This window comes from Eumetopias jubatus, unplaced genomic scaffold, assembly GCF_037043125.1.
Source record: "Eumetopias jubatus isolate StellerSeaLion01/CBP00866 unplaced genomic scaffold, mEumJub1_p1.0 scaffold_4, whole genome shotgun sequence".
NCBI classification, from domain to species: domain Eukaryota; kingdom Metazoa; phylum Chordata; class Mammalia; order Carnivora; family Otariidae; genus Eumetopias; species Eumetopias jubatus.
This window is the reverse complement of record NW_028274810.1, coordinates 105183656-105200463: the sequence shown is the minus strand read 5'-3', so window position 1 is coordinate 105200463 and position 16808 is coordinate 105183656. Positions and strand designations below refer to the sequence as shown.

General features: G+C 62.2%; 1 protein-coding gene across 1 annotated transcript in view; it reads left to right on the top strand.

The window, feature by feature from the left end:
* PRDM16 (PR/SET domain 16) overlaps positions 1 to 16808 on the top strand; it is a 209207-nt gene that overhangs the window by 186652 nt on the left and 5747 nt on the right. Inside the window, exons 10-15 of the mRNA XM_028108298.2 lie at positions 1077 to 2496; positions 5216 to 5300; positions 7952 to 8121; positions 8703 to 8780; positions 14286 to 14455; positions 14833 to 15007. Coding sequence (XP_027964099.1) covers positions 1077 to 2496; positions 5216 to 5300; positions 7952 to 8121; positions 8703 to 8780; positions 14286 to 14455; positions 14833 to 15007 — 2098 coding nt within the window. The remainder of the gene's footprint in view (positions 1 to 1076; positions 2497 to 5215; positions 5301 to 7951; positions 8122 to 8702; positions 8781 to 14285; positions 14456 to 14832; positions 15008 to 16808) is intronic.

Sequence of the window (16808 nt, the reverse complement as noted above, 5' to 3'; positions counted from 1 at the left end):
CTCTCCACACGGCCCTGCCTGCCTTCCCTCCCACCCCCAGCTTCAAGCCAGGCCCAGACGGTGACCACCGCATGCCACCGGGAGCCGTGCTCCCAAGCCCAGACTCCCTAAGAATCCCCCGAGTGGGCCAGTCACCCCCGAGGCCCCTCTCCCGGGACAGAAGGCAGGAGAGTTGATCTGGCGGTTGGTGTTTCCTCTCTCCCCTGTTGAGCCAGCTCCTCTGAGGGCGACAGGGAGTGGCGGGAAGCTCTGGGGGAGCCTGAGCAAGTGCACACTTGGCTGCATGCTGTGGCGTCGTCCACCCTGGGAGTGATTTCAGAAGACCTGGGCCCCCGTGTTACAAACACTCCCGGGGAGAATGGCACAAAGAGCAGACGTACCCCAGCTTCCAATGGGGAAGCTGAGAAACCTGAGATCTGTCCAAGTGGGAAGGCACAGGTGGTCCTCACCAATCTGCTGGTCCCTGGAGGCCAGCCCCAGGGAAGGATGCGCGCACACACACATAAATATGTGTGTGCACACGCATACAGGCACACGGGCGGACATGCACACACGCAGACACAGCACACACATGACATGCACGTGCATGCACACTCATGCACACATACATACATATGCCCGTGGTACGTGTACACAGAGGTGTGCAAGCATGCGTGCAGACACATACATGTGCACACTTACACACGTGCCCATAGGTACGTGTGCACGTGTGCAAGCGTGCGTGCAGACACATACATGTGCACACTTACACACGTGCCCATAGGTACGTGTACACAGAGGTGTGCAGGCATGCGTGCAGACACATACATGTGCACGCTTACACATGTGCCCATAGGTACGTGTGCACGTGTGCAAGCATGCGTGCAGACACATACGTGTGCACACTTACACATGTGCATGCCGGCATGCACACACACAGTGTGACGTGTATGCATGCACATACACACCCGTGTGCTCACACGCACAAGCACAGAGGGCTCCGGATCGCGGGGCCCAGCCTCCCCCCGCCCCCACGGCCAGAGGGTTTCCTGGTAATTTCATATTGTGTTTGTGTTTGCTTTCTGCTGATGTTTTAGGTGAGGTCTGCCACAAGTCCTACACGCAGTTCTCCAACCTGTGCCGGCACAAGCGGATGCACGCCGACTGCCGCACGCAGATCAAGTGCAAGGACTGTGGGCAGATGTTCAGCACTACCTCCTCCCTCAACAAGCACCGACGTTTCTGTGAGGGCAAGAACCATTACACGCCGGGCGGCATCTTCGCCCCGGGCCTGCCCTTGACCCCCAGCCCCATGATGGACAAGCCGAAGCCCGCCCCCAACCTCAACCACGCCAGCCTGGGCTTCAGCGAGTACTTCCCGTCCAGGCCGCACCCGGGCAGCCTGCCCTTCTCGGCAGCGCCCCCCGCCTTCCCCGCGCTCGCTCCGGGCTTCCCCGGTCTCTTCCCTCCGTCCCTGTACCCCCGGCCACCTTTGCTACCTCCCACACCGCTGCTCAAGAGCCCCCTAAACCACACCCAGGACGCCAAGCTCCCCAGCCCCCTGGGGAACCCGGCGCTGCCCCTCGTCTCTGCCGTGGGCAACAGCGGCCAGGGCACCACAGCCGCCGCAGGGCCTGAGGACACGTTCGAGCGTCGCCTGGGGGACTCCTACACTGAGAAGCTCAAGACGAGGGGCAGCGACATGTCGGACGGCAGTGACTTCGAGGACGTCAACACCACGACGGGGACCGACCTGGACACGACCACAGGCTCGGGCTCGGACCTGGACAGCGACGCGGACAGCGACCGGGACAAGGCCAGGGACAAGAGCAAGGCGGCGGAGGGCAAGCCTGAGTGTGGGGGCGGCGGCGCGGCGCCCCCGGGGGCCCCGGACGGCGCGGGCGAGGTGCCGGTCTTCTTCCCGCCGCACGCCTTCTTCCCGCCGCCCGATGAGCAGCTGCTGACGGCCCCAGGCGCCGCGGGCGACTCCATCAAGGCCATCGCCTCCATCGCCGAGAAGTACTTCGGCCCCGGCCTCGTGGGCATGCAGGAGAAGAAGCTGGGCTCGCTGCCCTACCACTCCGTCTTCCCCTTCCAGTTCCTGCCCAACTTCCCCCCAGCCCTCTGCCCCTTCGCGGACCGCTCCCTCGCCCACAACTTGCTGGTCAAGGCCGAGCCAAGGTCGCCCCGGGACGCCCTCAAGGGGGGCGGCCCCAGCGCCGAGTCCCCCTTCGACCTCACCACCAAACCAAAAGAGGCCAAGCCCGTGCTGCCCGTGCCCAAGGCGCCCCCGGCCCCGGTGTCCGGAGAGGAGCAGCCGCTGGACCTGAGCATCGGCAGTCGCGTCCGAGCCAGCCAGAACGGAGGGGGGCGGGAGCCCCGCAAGAACCACATCTACGGGGAGCGCAAGCTGGGGGCCGGGGAGGGGCTGCCCAAGGCGTGCCCGGCGCAGCTGCCCCAGCAGCCGGCCCTGCACTACGCCAAGCCTTCACCCTTCTTCATGGACCCCATTTACAGGTATTAACACGCCCCACCTTCACCTGCTCTCCCAAAGGGGCCTCGACCTGGCTGGGCAGCGGGACTGACAGCCACTGGGACCCCCAGCCTCCCCTCAGACCCCACGCGGGCCCCCCGATGTCGCCAGCCGTCTTCTCTGGACCAACTCTGCCTCCTGCAAAACTATCCCCTGGTCCCAGCACCTGCACTTCCCCGAGGCTGCCCTGGTGGCCCCCACCTGCCCCTGGAGCCACAGTGGGGGGGGTTCTGGTGGCCCAGGGGAGAGCAGAGAAGGAGCCGCTGGTCTGGGGGGGGCGGTTGGGGGAAGGAGGAGGAGGAAGCTCCAGAGGGTTTGCAAACAATCAGCACCCACCCCTCTGATAGCCCTCCCGAGAGGGGGGAACGATTTAATCCCCCTCCCCAGTCTCTGGGCTTTGAATCGGGTGGGTTTATTCGGTGGGCGTGTCCCCCTCACATGCATCCTGCGGGTGCTGGATGGGAGGCCTGGAGGTGCAGGGACCATGCCCGGGGCACGGCTGCAGGGCTCAGGCCGTGCCCATGTGGAACAGAAGCCCGCGTGCAGACACACGTGCGTGTGCACCCAGTGTCCAGGGAGCACGGGAGCATGCGGCCTGCGTTCCGCAAGGTGCCAGCTGCAGCCTGGTGGCGGGCGTGCGGGTGAGGAGCCCAGGCCCACTGATGGTGCACGTGGGACAGAATGATACCAGCAAGACAGCAGCCCGGTGGGGGGAGGCCAGGCCGTTTGCGGGTCCTACCCTCTGCGCTCAGCCCCTGTGGCCCTGGCCGCCTGTGTCTGCAGCCCGTCCTGTTTCCCTCCAGGGCCTGATGTCATCATCAGGGGAGACAGGGAACATGCCCCTCTAGGTGTTTCTTTCAGAACACACCATCCATAGACGGTTTGAGGGAGTTGAGCAGAGGTTCGAGGAGGAGCCGTGACTCACATGCCAAAGGCGCTCCTTAGCTTTCTGGGGCAAACATGGCCGTCAAAAGGCCTAGGGCGTGCCTGACCATTAAATGAGACTCTCCAGAGCCCCAGGTGAGGCCCAGAGTGCCCCACGGGACGCACAGCCCTTGTGCAGACAACGGGACAGTGACTGGAGCCCCAGACGCGGGACCTTCCGCTCAGGCTGCAGAGCTGGAATCAGCAGGCTCTCAGTTCACTTCCTGCCGCTCTGTCCCTGACCCCCCTGCCCTCTCCCCAGGCCCTCACTCTGCCCCTCTGCCCCCTCTCACTTGCTTCAGAGCCATGAGCCTTTTTCTGGAAGCTGGAAGAACAGATGGTGAGGCCAAAAAGGGCACGTCCGCTCAGGGGTCTTCTGAGACCCAGTGTGTCCCCGGCTCTGGCCACTGGATCTAGGTCCATGGGCTGAGGGAGGGGCTGCCTGGGCCCCCACTTGGCCCATAAACACCAGCAAGATGTTCGAGTGCACCGTCTCCCTGCACCCCCAAGCCCGTCCAGATAAACAAGGCCCCTCCCCAAGCAAAGCTGAGTGACCACAACTGCTCGAAAACAGGCTGGGCCCTAGGGCTAGGGGTCAGGGCCTCCTCCGCTCCTGGGGGACTCCAGGAAAACCTCACACCGTCCCCACAGGCCAGCCCCTGGATCCTGTTCCCCCTTCACACGCATAACCCCCCATCCTCCATCCCCCGGGTTCAAGGAACCCTAACACCGCCAGGCTGGCCACCCTGCACACATGCCCACCAGTGGTCCGCTGGGGTCAGCTGGCCTTGGTTGCTCAGGGGCCAAGCTGACACAGACCCACATGCCCCTCCCGTGGGGCTCCCCCTGCTATAGGCTCATCTTGCTGAAAGGCCGAGTCCCATACAGCCCAGCTTTGAACGGGGCGCTGGGAAGGCCCTTCAGAGCAAGATGCCCTCCAAGCCAACTCCCCACACAATTAACACTGCCTCTCCAGGAGGGGACCCGTCGCACCCTCCCCCTCATCCTCTCCCTCCTGGGCCAGGCTGGGGGTCCGGTGGGGTTCCCAGGTCCCGAGGGGATGCTCCCTGGGGGGCTGTGCTGTCTGCCCACAGCTCACCCTCCTCTCCTTGCGCCGTACCTCCCCACCCCCCGCCCCCGTCCTGCCCTGGTCGCTGTCCCTGCCAGGCCCTGGTGGGCAGCTGTGCGTTAGTGAGGCCCTCACGTGGACCAAACGGGAGCAGCTGGTGCGGGGTGTGCTCAGAGGGGCCACGTCTGCGGGCGGAGAAGCGGCGGGTTTCCCCAGACAGCGCTTTGGGAATCTCTGCCGCCACGAGGAGACTGAGGCTGGCGTTGCTGGGAGACAGAGTGCGGAGGGAATCTCAGGACCCGCCCCGGCCACTTTCTCCACTTGCTCTGTGAGGAACAGAGTTGTCAGCAGCATTTGGAAAATATTCTAGAATTGTCCTCTCCAGCAGCCATTTCTAGTGTTTAGGTAGCCCCTACCTGGCAGCCATGGGGAGGCCCCGGAGACCCCCGGGGTGACGGCTGGGGTGGTTGGGGGAGTCTGGGGAGCCCCTAGAGGACGTGGAGCAAGCATTCAGGCAGGTGGCAGGGGCCGTGGAGGTGAGCAGGCGCGCTCCATCACGACACCCCCCCCACTGTCAGGTGAGACACAGTAACTGGGGGCCAGAAGCAGGGGCCCCTGCCTCGTGAGTAGGGGGCACAGGTGGGTACGGTCCCTGCGCAGCCCCCGGCGGCGCGGTGAGGTACGTAACCCTCTGTGTTGTTGTCCAGCAGGGTAGAGAAGCGGAAGGTGACGGACCCCGTGGGAGTCCTGAAGGAGAAGTACCTGCGGCCGTCCCCACTGCTCTTCCACCCCCAGGTAAGACCCATGGGGGGGCCAAGCCACCTGGGAGGGCATGCCTTGGGACCCCCATTCTGGGACCCTCCAGCCGGGCTGCCCAGGCGGGCAGGTCTGTGCTGGGGGCAGGCCCTGAGCGTACATCCAGGAGGGCCTCAGCTTCCCTGCCCATCACATGCCCAGGGGCCTTCTCTCCCTGTAGCCCCATGGGTCACTGAGAGGCCAAAGAGGGTGAGAAGGGCCAGGACGTGTGAGGAAGGAGGCTAGTGCTCTGTGGGGCAGCCCCATGGGTCCCTCGGAGGTGGCCAAAGACCCCAGACCATGGGAGCACTCACCGACCCACGGCTCGGGCTCTTGGAGGGGCAGTGAGCATCAACAAAGCAGCGGGCAAAAGCTTGGATGCAGGGAGTCCAAGAATTTGGAATGTAGGGGCCAGACGCGGGAGGCATGGGTGTGAGCAGGACACCTACGTACGACCAGGAGGCGGGGGTCTGAGCACGGGGCATGGGGGGCATGGGGGATGGGGAACAAGACAGAAGCAGTCGGACTGGCCCCAAGGACAGAGGGTCCCAGGAGGTGGTGGGCAGGAGGAGCCTCCTCCCCCACGGCTGCAGGGGTGGGGGATCAGGGCTGTCCACCAAGACTAAGGTTGGGGGTCTGGGAAAGAGAACCCCCAAGTCTGGGCAGTGGCCACACACCCTGCCTGCAGGCACCCCGTCCACTGCCCGGCCTTGTCCCCCCAAGGCGTAGGCACAGAGATGTCGCAGACGCAGGGATGAGCAGCAGAGCTGGGCAGAGGCTCCCCAACTCCTGCCCGAGGGCTCACCTGTGCTCCCTCCTTGGGGCCCCGCCTCCTCCCCTGAGCCACAGCCTCCCCCACCCCACTTGCGGGGTCCTGGGAGCTGAACTGTGGGATGGCCTGAACCAGACTCCAGACCGGGGCATTGTTCTGTTTCTCGATGTTTCCCACCTTGGACACACACCCCCAGTTTGTGAAACCTGCCCCCTGCCTGGGTTCACAGCTAAACTTAGCGCCTCCCATTGTTTCGCTGGGGCCATGAGCTTAGCTTAATAACTTCCCCCGATTTTCCTCGGGTCGGGCTGGAAAAAGCTGACAAGCCCGCCAGGCGCATCCTGTGTTTGTGTTTGTGCGGGAGCTCAGCCGGGAATATCTGATCAGGCGGAGCAGGCGGGCAGGCCGGACCTGCGGACCGGCCTCGGGGAGACCCACCCAGGCCTGAGGAGAGGAGGCCTGGCAGGGGGCCGGCGGCCCATTGTCCCTCCTGCCTGCTACCCCACCTTGAGCCCTGCCACCCCCAGGCCTGCCCATGGGCCAGAGCAGGGGGAGGGGGAGGGGAGGGGCACTAGGAAGTCACCTAATGAAGTGGTCTGAGGTCAGGCCACCACTCAGGCGCGATGACTGATGGCCTCTACGAAGTACGGGGTCACTCCTAGTGAGGACATCAGCCTGTGGTGGTCAGGTGCCAGGCGGGACTCTGCCAGGGCCTTTGGTTTGGGAGGCCTGACACGCGTGTGCACAGCCCTGGGGTGCAGGGTGGGCCTCGGCCCCTCACCACCTCTGGAGCTCCAGGGAGTCTCTGTGTGGAGAGTTCCAGAAACTTTCAAGGCTGCGGCTGAAACTGAGACGCAGAGCCAGGCGGACAGCAATCTTCGCACCTGGGTCCCCCGCGTCCCGGCCGTGAAGGGGCCACAGCCGAGGGGCGAGGCAGCTCCCATTTGCCCGTCGGCGGGACAGGGCGGGCAGCGCACGCGGGCAGCATCGTGCCTCTGAGGACGGCACAGGCTTTCCCGGGGGGATGGAGAGCCGAACAGCACCCCCTGCCCTGTGTTGTCCCCCAACCCAAGCCCTCGGGGCAGGCGCCGTCTGGGGCTCCGACCACAACTCTGCCCACCGGGTGGAAATGGCCAGTGCCACCCCCTCGAATCCTCCCCAGGCAAGCACCTGGCACCTCCAAGTCCTGGAGAGGTGGGTCCTCCGGTCCATGTCACCGTGTCCCGGGCTGCGTCATGTGGTTTCATCCTCTGGAGGTTCCGTCAGCAGCATCTGGCGCCAGGCTGTTGGACTCCCAGAGAACTTTGCCTGCAATCATGACCCGGTGCCACCAGACAGCGCTGCCCAGACCCGTGGCCGCTTTTAACCGGGAGGCAGGGAGCTGTCTTATTTCGAGAGAGGGAGACAGACAGACAGACAGACAGAGGAGAAGAGCGGGATGTGATTCTGTCTTTAAACGGAGCCAGCCCTCCAAGGGTGCTGGCCGGGCTCAAGCCAGTAGGGCGGTGCTGGGGGTTTCCAGATCAGGGGACGTGTCACCCTGCGGCCGGAGCCTGCCTCCCACCCCACCTGCCCCCCGACAGGCAGAGATGCAGGCTGGCGAAGGTTGGCTCCGGCTCCCCAAGCCTGGGCCCTGGGCTGACACGGGGCTTCCGGGGAGGGACGGGTACAGGGCCGGCCGCAGAAGGTGAGAGTATCCACCGGGTGGCCTAGAAGCCGGGAGACGGCTGGTTGCACCCACAGCCTGAGGCCTGCACGAGCTTCTGCTCCTGGCCCAGCGGGGGACGTACCCGGTCCCGGGGGACCCTCGGGTGCCCGGGGGGGGTGAGGCCAGCCTCCTCAGGGGAGCCTACTGTCTCTCCCACTGTCCTGCCGGCAGATGTCAGCCATCGAGACCATGACGGACAAGCTGGAGAGCTTCGCGGCCATGAAGGCAGACTCGGGCAGCTCCCTGCAGCCCCTCCCCCACCACCCCTTCAACTTCCGGTCCCCGCCCCCCACGCTCTCGGACCCCATCCTCAGGAAGGGCAAGGAGCGCTACACCTGCAGGTGAGGTGGACCTGCTGGGGGGTGTTCCTGGCCAGGGGGCCACAGGTGCCACGCTGAGGCTGTGAGCCTGGGCTTCCTGGACAAACCGTCTAGCCACAGCACGGCATAGAGGCAGTCAATGGTCCGTTCACGGACGGTGGTCATTCGCTGCCCCTGTGTGTGTGTGTGGTGGGGGGGGCTGGACATCCCCCGCCCCAGCAGGCTGTGTTTCCATGAGCACGAGGAAACGCAGCCTTAGCCTAGCCGGTCAGAACCGGAGGTCCCAAAGCCAAGGGGGGCTGGTCGGCGTTTAACCGAGACCCTCGGAGTCAGGTGGAAAGCCCCGTGTTGAAACACGGGCCGCGTCCGTCCCCAGGCGCGTGAGCATGTCCTAGCCGGTGCAAGCCAGCTCGGCCACCCTCAGGCTGCTCAGGGAAGGGCACAGCCCGAGCAGGCCACAGTCAGCCGAGCCCACCTGCCCCCCAGGTGTGGGGCCTCGGGCCTAGACCCCAAGTTGGAGGAACCATGCCAGGAAAAGCATGTGGGCACCTGAGCTTATGGTGGGGCGACTGCCTCACGGTCCCCCTGCCCCTCCACCCCAGGTACTGTGGCAAGATCTTCCCCCGATCAGCAAACCTCACGAGACACCTGAGGACGCACACCGGGGAGCAGCCATACAGGTAGGAGCCCGCCCCATTTGTGGGGGGAGGCTTCTGGTAAGACAGGAAGGGTGGGGGTGGGAGCCAGCATCCTTGTGTCAGGTGGCTCCCTGGAACCCCCTCCTGACCCCACAGCCATCCTGGGCCCTGGGGGTTATAAAGATTCGGCAGGAGGTGCCCAAGTGGGCTTCCTGAAGATTCTTGCCCACTCCGAGTGGGGTGCCTGGGTGCCGCTCGCCCCCCTGCCGCTCTTGCCTGGGGAAGGGCGTTGACAGCAGCAATGGCCAAAGTCAGGGCCCCGAGGGTCTGTTGGAGAAGCCTCACTCCACCCCCTCCCAGCTGAATTCCCAGATAGTGGCTCGTGTGCCAGAGCGGGTGCCTGAGGCAGGGCGGGCAGTGGAAAAGGAGTTCCGTGCAAATTCGGGTCCCAGCCTGGGCTTGGGGTATCCTGAGGGATTCGCTTGCCAGCCCTGGATGGAAGCCATGTGTCTGCTCCCCTCCCGGCCCTCAGTCCTGGGCTTCTGCCTGCAGAGATGCAGCCACTCAGCAAGTCCGTGTGGGAGCCATCACCTTTCCTGTTCACAAGTGGGGGCGTCGTCCCCGTTTCAAAGATGCAGAGTCAGAGGCTTAGACCCCGTGAGTCAGCGTCCACGGCTGCTCCAGCAGACGGTTCTGCCCCCGGGAGAAGCAGATTCTGCTCCTTGGTCCCTGGGGCCTTTGTTGGGCAGGAGAAGGGCTGGGGTGACACCCCGGGTTCGGGGACCCCGCCCAAGGAGGGCCTGAGAGTTGGCATTTTTAATGAGAGACCCAGGTGGTGGTGACCATGAGGCAAATCAGGGAAAACGCTGGTTTAGACGCCAAGACCTCATTCCGGGGTGTGTCTGGTGAACGGCAGCCGCTGGGAATAAGGAGCTTGGCATGGCTTTAAGTTGGCATCACGAGATTCCTACACTCTGGCCATACAGAGCTCGGAGTCCCCCGGTGGCTCCAGAGACTCGGTGGGCGTCCCCGTCCCTGGGAAGGGCAGCCACGTGGGGTGCCCACCGGAGTTGTGGTGTAACAGGCATTCCCCACCGCCACTGGGCCGTGTCCTGGGCGGATGAGCGACAGCACATCCACTGAGCTGGGTACCCCCCGCCCGTCCCCGACACGCAGGCCCCCCGCCCTCCGCACCCCAAAAGGGGCTTACGATTCCACAAAGGCTCACAAAGGAAGGAATGACTTGGTCTGGCCTCCTCCCTGAAATGAGAGCCGCCTTCTGGACAGTGTTGCTCGTAGGAGCCCCCAGAGGGTCGGGCTGTGTTTATAGAGGAATTTAATTACCATTGATTTCTTTTGCTCTCTCCGATCTGTGAGTTTCGACTTGTGTAACAATAATTGCTTTGAAAGTTTGCGTTGCAAATCCTGACTTCATCTGGCTCAAGGCAGCCCTGAGATGGGGAGTGTGGCGCGTGTGACTCCTTTTGCCATCACGGGGAGGGGGTGTCTGGCCTCACTTGGGTCACTGGAAGAATTTAAATTGGAAGAGGAAAGTCCGTCCATCCGTCCGTCCATCCACAGAAACCTACCATCCAGGGGACAGGCCCCACCAAGAGAGAAGGACCCCCACCCCCAGTGAGGCCGATTCAACACGCCCGCTGCCTGCCCCCGTGAGTTGAGCTCGGCTCCGGGCCGGCCCCACGTGTGCAGCGCTGCGTGTGCGCCTGAGGCCCCTCGAGAGCCGGAGGAGGCCAGGCTTGTCCTGGGCTGCAGAGTGACAGACAGACTAGACTTGTCCTGGGCTGCAGAGTGACAGACAGACTAGACAACGCGTGACACTCTTCCTTTTCTGTCTCTGCCTGAGATTACCTAAAGTCGCTCAGAATGGGTTCCAAAGCCCTGACTCCAGGAAAGAAAGACCCTTTCGTGTGACTGACGGTGTGTTTCCTGGAGGGAAGGTCAACCCTCCTGCCGGGCCTGGTGTCCTCAGCTAATGGCTTCTCCAGGCTTAGAGAGCTTGGCCTCAGGTTGGGAGACAAGGTGCAGTTAAACACACTCTCATTCCCTAAAGCTGTGGCCGGTAGGGCTCGTTACAATTGGGGCTGGACAGACAGAAAGCTGGACTCAGGAATGAAGGGGCTGCTTCTTGCCTCCTTCCTGGCCGCCATGCCCAGAGTCCCTTGGGACGCTGCCCGGCAGGGCCATGGTCACACTCTGGGCGTGTGCTTCGCGGGCTGGCCTGCATGCTCCTGGCGGGATGTGAGGTTCTGGCTTTGGGGACACACCACTCTCCATCTGCCTCTTATTTTCCCTGCCCCGTGAGCAAGGCCCTGTTCCCACTGCCTCAGGTGGCCCAAACCTGTCCCTTTGCTTTTCTAGTTCTGTTTTTCAGGGCTGGATTTCAAAACTCTCCCCCTGCCTTCCCTTCCCCTGCATTGACAGTTACCAGGAGCATTTGTCCCTGGGACAGCTGGTGTGGCCCGGCTGGGTCCCAGGGAGGACACTGCGCCCTCCCCCACCCCGTGCTGGGCCTCCCCCTGGCTGGCTTCCGGGGATGGGGGGGCAGTCACTGCAAGGTCCTCTCAAGGCCCTCGGCTGCACGCTGCCGGGGCCGGCCGGTCATTCCTTGCCACAGAGAGTGCAGCGCCGCACCATTTTACACAGTGAGGCCATAAATTTCACTAGCCACTTGTCAGTGTAGTTACAACGCCAATCCCAACTGCTCTGAGAACTCCAACCCCCCAAAGCCCAGGGCTCACTGCTCCCCTAAATCTCAAATGGGCTTCTCGGTCTGGGCCTTTTATCCAGATTAAAACCAAGAGAGGGCCACACTCAGGTCTCTCTGTGAGCAAGTCGAACGTGCAGCTCCCCCTTACCCCCTCTCCAGCCCCATGGACGTTGGAAAGAGAACTCCATTTCTGGTCACAAAAAACAATCCTCTCCAACCCCGTCTTTTACTCAGAACTCCCACCGCTCAGAGTCTGTGCGGCAGTGTTAGGTGGAGCCCGTCTAAAGGTCCCTGACTTTCCAAGGAAACACGGCAAGGGATCCTGTATGCGGGTGTGTGTAAGCCCACATGTGAACAGACCCCGGGGAGGCCCGTTGTCTGGGTCAGGGGGCGAGCGCCCAGACCAGCTTGGCCTTGCACTGGGCCCTTCCTAAGCGATTGCTGAGAGGAGCAGTACGGTTGTCTGGGAGCCTGGCACCGTGGGGGGCAAGGATTTGTCTGTGACGGAATGAGACGGTGCGTCCTGGGACATAAAACCTTCCTTTCTGGACCATTGTGAGGGAGCACCAGGTCACCGGGTACCCAAGCACAGCTGACCCCGCAGTGTGGAGGGCTCAAGCCTCTGTCCCTGAGCATGCCAAGACGAAACAGCCAAGGGCACCTGTATAGGCTTCTAGGACAGCAGGTCCTCACTGGGGCCTGTGAACATCAGGAGACGTGGGAAGAGAGGCCGTGACCAAAGCGCCAGGCTCCAGGGGCCTGGAAGCAGCTTAGCCGGCCCGACGAGGAGCGGGGCCGAGCACAGGTGCACCCAGACCCACCGGCAGAGAAGGCGGAGTGTTGCTCAGGAGGAGGCCAGGGATGGTGGCCCAAGCCGTTCAGAAAAAGATCTCAGACGGCTCTTCTCACCATGGAGGAAGCCAGAGTTAGCAAGGCCTCAGCCAAGAAGCTCCGGAAACTGAATGAGAAAAGCTCTAGAAACGTACCGTGGGAGACCCGGGGGCCCCTGTAGCGGGGGCCCTCCCTGTTTTCTGTGGACCCATCATCAGGCCCCCGGGGGGAACGAGGCAGGATGCGGGCTTCCCTGGACAGGTTCACAAAGCTGCCCCTCGGGGCAGAGAAACCTCGGCTCCTGGCACAGCACTAACAGCCCCGGAGGCTCAGAGGCTGGTGGGAGCCTAATGCTTCCTGCTTCGGGGACCCCCAGGGTGCACTGTGACCGTCCAGACTGCCTGCGCAGGTGTCACAGGGCAGCGAACGAAGGCCCGCCTCACACAGCCCTGCTGGCCCAGCCCCGTACCCTCCTCAAGCGCAGCTCCAGACCCAGTGCCCGTATTCTGTGCTGGAGCAATCAGGGTGGGTGGGGGCCCTCCTGCGGGAATGCCCAGCCGCCAGACTCAGGACGGGTCCCTGACACCTTCCAAGCTGCACCCCTCTGGAAGAGCGTGCACCCCCATGCGTGCGCCCTGCAGGGACCTGCTGTGTAGACCAGCTCCTGAGGGAGACTCAGCGGGCCAGGACTCTGCCTGCCTGCCCCCTGTCCCATTGCAGGAGCTGTTTGCTTCCAAACATGGAAAATAAATGAGGACATGGACGGTGTTTCCTGGGCTCGTGTGCCTCTAACGCCCAGTGAAGCAGCCCCGAAGAGTGCTGGAGCCCAGATGCACACACACAACACGTGTGTGCCCGTGTGCTCATCAGCACACACATGTGTGCTCCTGGACACAGCTGAGGCCCGGCGCAGAGCCACAGGAGCCACTCCAGGAAGCCATATGGCCTGGGCTTGGACTTCTGCCACCAGGAGGGACCAGCGCCCGGCAAGGCTGCATGGGGGTCTGCAGACTTGTGCAGGCGGCTCCCTGGGCCACCCGTCTCTCCAGCTCCAGGCTCGCGCGCGCTTTCCACTTCTGGCTACTTGGTTGTGGGTATTTCCCTAAACTGGGAGGATAACCCTCCCTTTCCTGCCCTCGGGGCTGTGAGCAGGGTCGAGAAGGCTGCACCCCCACAAGACCCCACACCCAACAGGGCACCGCTCCCGTCACAGATGTTAAGGTGGACACAACTGAAGCGTCTGGAGGAAGGAGCTTCTTGTTGGATTTTCCCAAGCGCACGGCTGGGCTGGCGGTCACCTTCTGCACAGGAGCATAGAAATCAAGGGATTGCGTGGGGCTGGCAGTGCCCTCACCTGAAGGCTGTGGTCATGTGTGGTCCCTAGAACAGCGGTGTCCTGACAGGCAGCGAGACCAGGGAGCCCCCACCTCCCCTTCCGGGAAGTTACAGATGCTGAAGAGGGCCTAGGGCAGCCCCCGAGCCCCCCATTCATGAATTGGCAAGCTGAGGCCCGAGGACCCACTAAAAGGCGGCCAGGTCCAGGCCAGCTGCCTGCATGCAGGGTGGGGGTCTCTCTGCCAGGGAGCGGGTCTCCTTCTTCGGGGAAACCGCAGGAGGGTCTTTCCATGGTGCACGGCCGCCCCCTTGAGGCCACTGGAAGCATGCGCCCTGGGGCAGGGCCTCCAAGCGGGACCCTGACGCAGAGGCGGGAGACTCTGGAGGGTCTCAGGCGCTGCCTGCCCAGGGGCATGGGCCCAGAGGGTCCCCTGCAGCAGCCGGTGGCACATCCCAACTCCGCCCGCCTCCCTCGTGTCAGTAGGCAGAGGACGGCCTCTTCCTCAGGCCGCGGGGCTTTGAGGCACAGCCTGCCCGCCTGCAACAGCGCCCCGGGGAACGGTGTGCACCGGTGTCTCCGCCAGGCCAGGGGTGGGGCTGAGGCCGTGCATGGGGCAGGGTCCAGGCTCCTCTGAGACACGTGTGTCTTGCAGGTGTAAGTACTGCGACCGCTCCTTCAGCATCTCCTCCAATCTCCAGCGGCATGTACGGAACATCCACAACAAGGAGAAGCCCTTCAGATGCCACCTGTGCAACCGCTGCTTCGGGCAGCAGACCAACCTGGACCGGCACCTCAAGAAGCACGAGCACGAGCATGCTCCAGGTGCGGCTGCGGGCTGGAGGCTACGCTGAGGGCAAGAGTGCAGGGGGTGGTTCGAAAGATGGGAGCCACAGGAGGAGATGGCAGGTGGAAGGGAGGGGAGGGGAGGGGAGGGAGGGGAGGGGAGGGAGGGGAAGATGGGGAGGGGAGGGAGGGGAAGATGGGGAGGGAGGGGGAGGGGACGGAAGACAGGGGAAGGGAGGGGGAGAGGGGAGAGGAGAGGGGATGAAGATGGGGAGGGGGGAAGACAGAGGGAAGAGGAAGACAGGGGAGGGGAGGGGGGCAGAGGGGGGGATGGCGGAGCCAGGGGAGGGGAGGCAGGGAAAGGGCAGGGCTCAGCTGAGGGACGCCCCTCCTCTGATGCTCCCCTCTCCCCACAGTGAGCCAGCACTCCGGGGTCCTCACGAACCACCTGGGGACCAGTGCCTCCTCCCCCACCTCCGAGTCAGACAACCATGCACTTTTAGATGAGAAAGAAGACTCCTATTTCTCTGAAATCAGAAACTTTATTGCCAATAGTGAGATGAACCAAGCATCAACACGAACGGACAAACGGTAAGAAATCGATTCCGGACCCCAAGATCTAGATCCAGAGCCCACCTGTGTGGCCACACCCAGAGGAGCCCCCCCACAGCACTGGCCCCCTGGGTGCCCACAGACAGGGACCGGGGCCCATGGCAGAGGGGGAGACCGATGGGTATGGCCGGCATCTATTCTGGCTCTGGCTCTGCCACCTGGAAGTGGCCAGGGAGGGGGGACTTCAGCAAGGACTACCCGCCCCCCGCCTCAGTGTCTGGGTCTGCAGAGGGTGAGGAGCATAAGCGTCCCGACCAGTAATGGCTGTGGGGCGCCAAGGTGCCGGACTTGTTTGGCTTGGGTGTCACAGGTGTGCGGCAAAGCACGGACCAGACGAGGGCTCCTGCCATGAACACTGCTGGGGGTCTGAGTCCAGAACATTTCCATTTAATCCAAGGTACTGAAGGTTTCCTAACAGAAGTGCCCCCCACACATGTGCATATGCACTCACGCACGTGCACACAAAACCACAAGGCATGCACACATACATATACATGTGTGCACAAAGCCACACAGATATGCACACTATGTACACACATGAATACACAGCCACACATGCATATACACAGGCACTCACGCATGTACACAGGCACACACGCATGTACACAGGCACACATATATATACACATGCACACACGGATGTACACAGGCACACATATATATACACAGGCACACATGCATGTACACAGACACACATGCACATACACATGCACACATGTACACAGGCACACATGGATGTACACATGCACACATATATACACAGGCACATACATATATACACAGGCACACACGCACGTACTCATGCACACATATATACACAGGCACACACGGATGTACACATGCACACATATATACACAGGCACACACGGATGTACACATGCACACATATACACAGGCACAGACGCATATACACATGCACACATAAACACAGGCACACACTCATATACACATGCACACATGTATATACACATGCAACACGCATGTACACAGGCACACACGCATGTACACAAACACACACGTACACATGCACACACATATATACACAGGCACACACATGTACACAGGTACACATACATGTACAGATAGACACGTACACACATATACACAGGCATGTATGCATATACACATGCACTGCTGTACACATGCACACGAACTCACACGTGTGCTCACATGTACATATGTATAAACTCACATGAAACCACACATACACACAGGCATAAGCAAGTACGCACACACGTGCACTCACATGCACTCACAATGCATACACACATACATGCACTCACACACGTACACGCACTCACAATGACACGTGCACACACGTGCACACATATACATGCATTTGCACACAGACACGTACGCGTGCACATGAAATCACGCATGTGCGCACACATAAACACATAGCAACACATGCATACACATGCAAACATATACACTGTGTGCATCTGTACACGGGTACACACACGTACGCATGCACACACACACGTGCGCATGGTGGCAGGAAAATGGCTGAATTCAGATTCAAGATATGGAAGGTGTTCTGCACAACCCTGGATCCCAAGGCTCAGTGGGTGGCATTGCTTCCAGGGTTCCCTGTGGAAGGACACTTCAGACCCCCCAGGAAAACATTCTCCTTGGGTGAACGCTGGTGCCAGACCAGCCGGAAAAAAAATGGAGACACTCCAAACACCAAGAAGCCTTGGGGTGCAATCCCCTAATTCTGCAGCAGAAAATTGAGCACAGTGAAGTTGGGGGGGCCTTGCTCCAGCCATAAAGCCAGGCC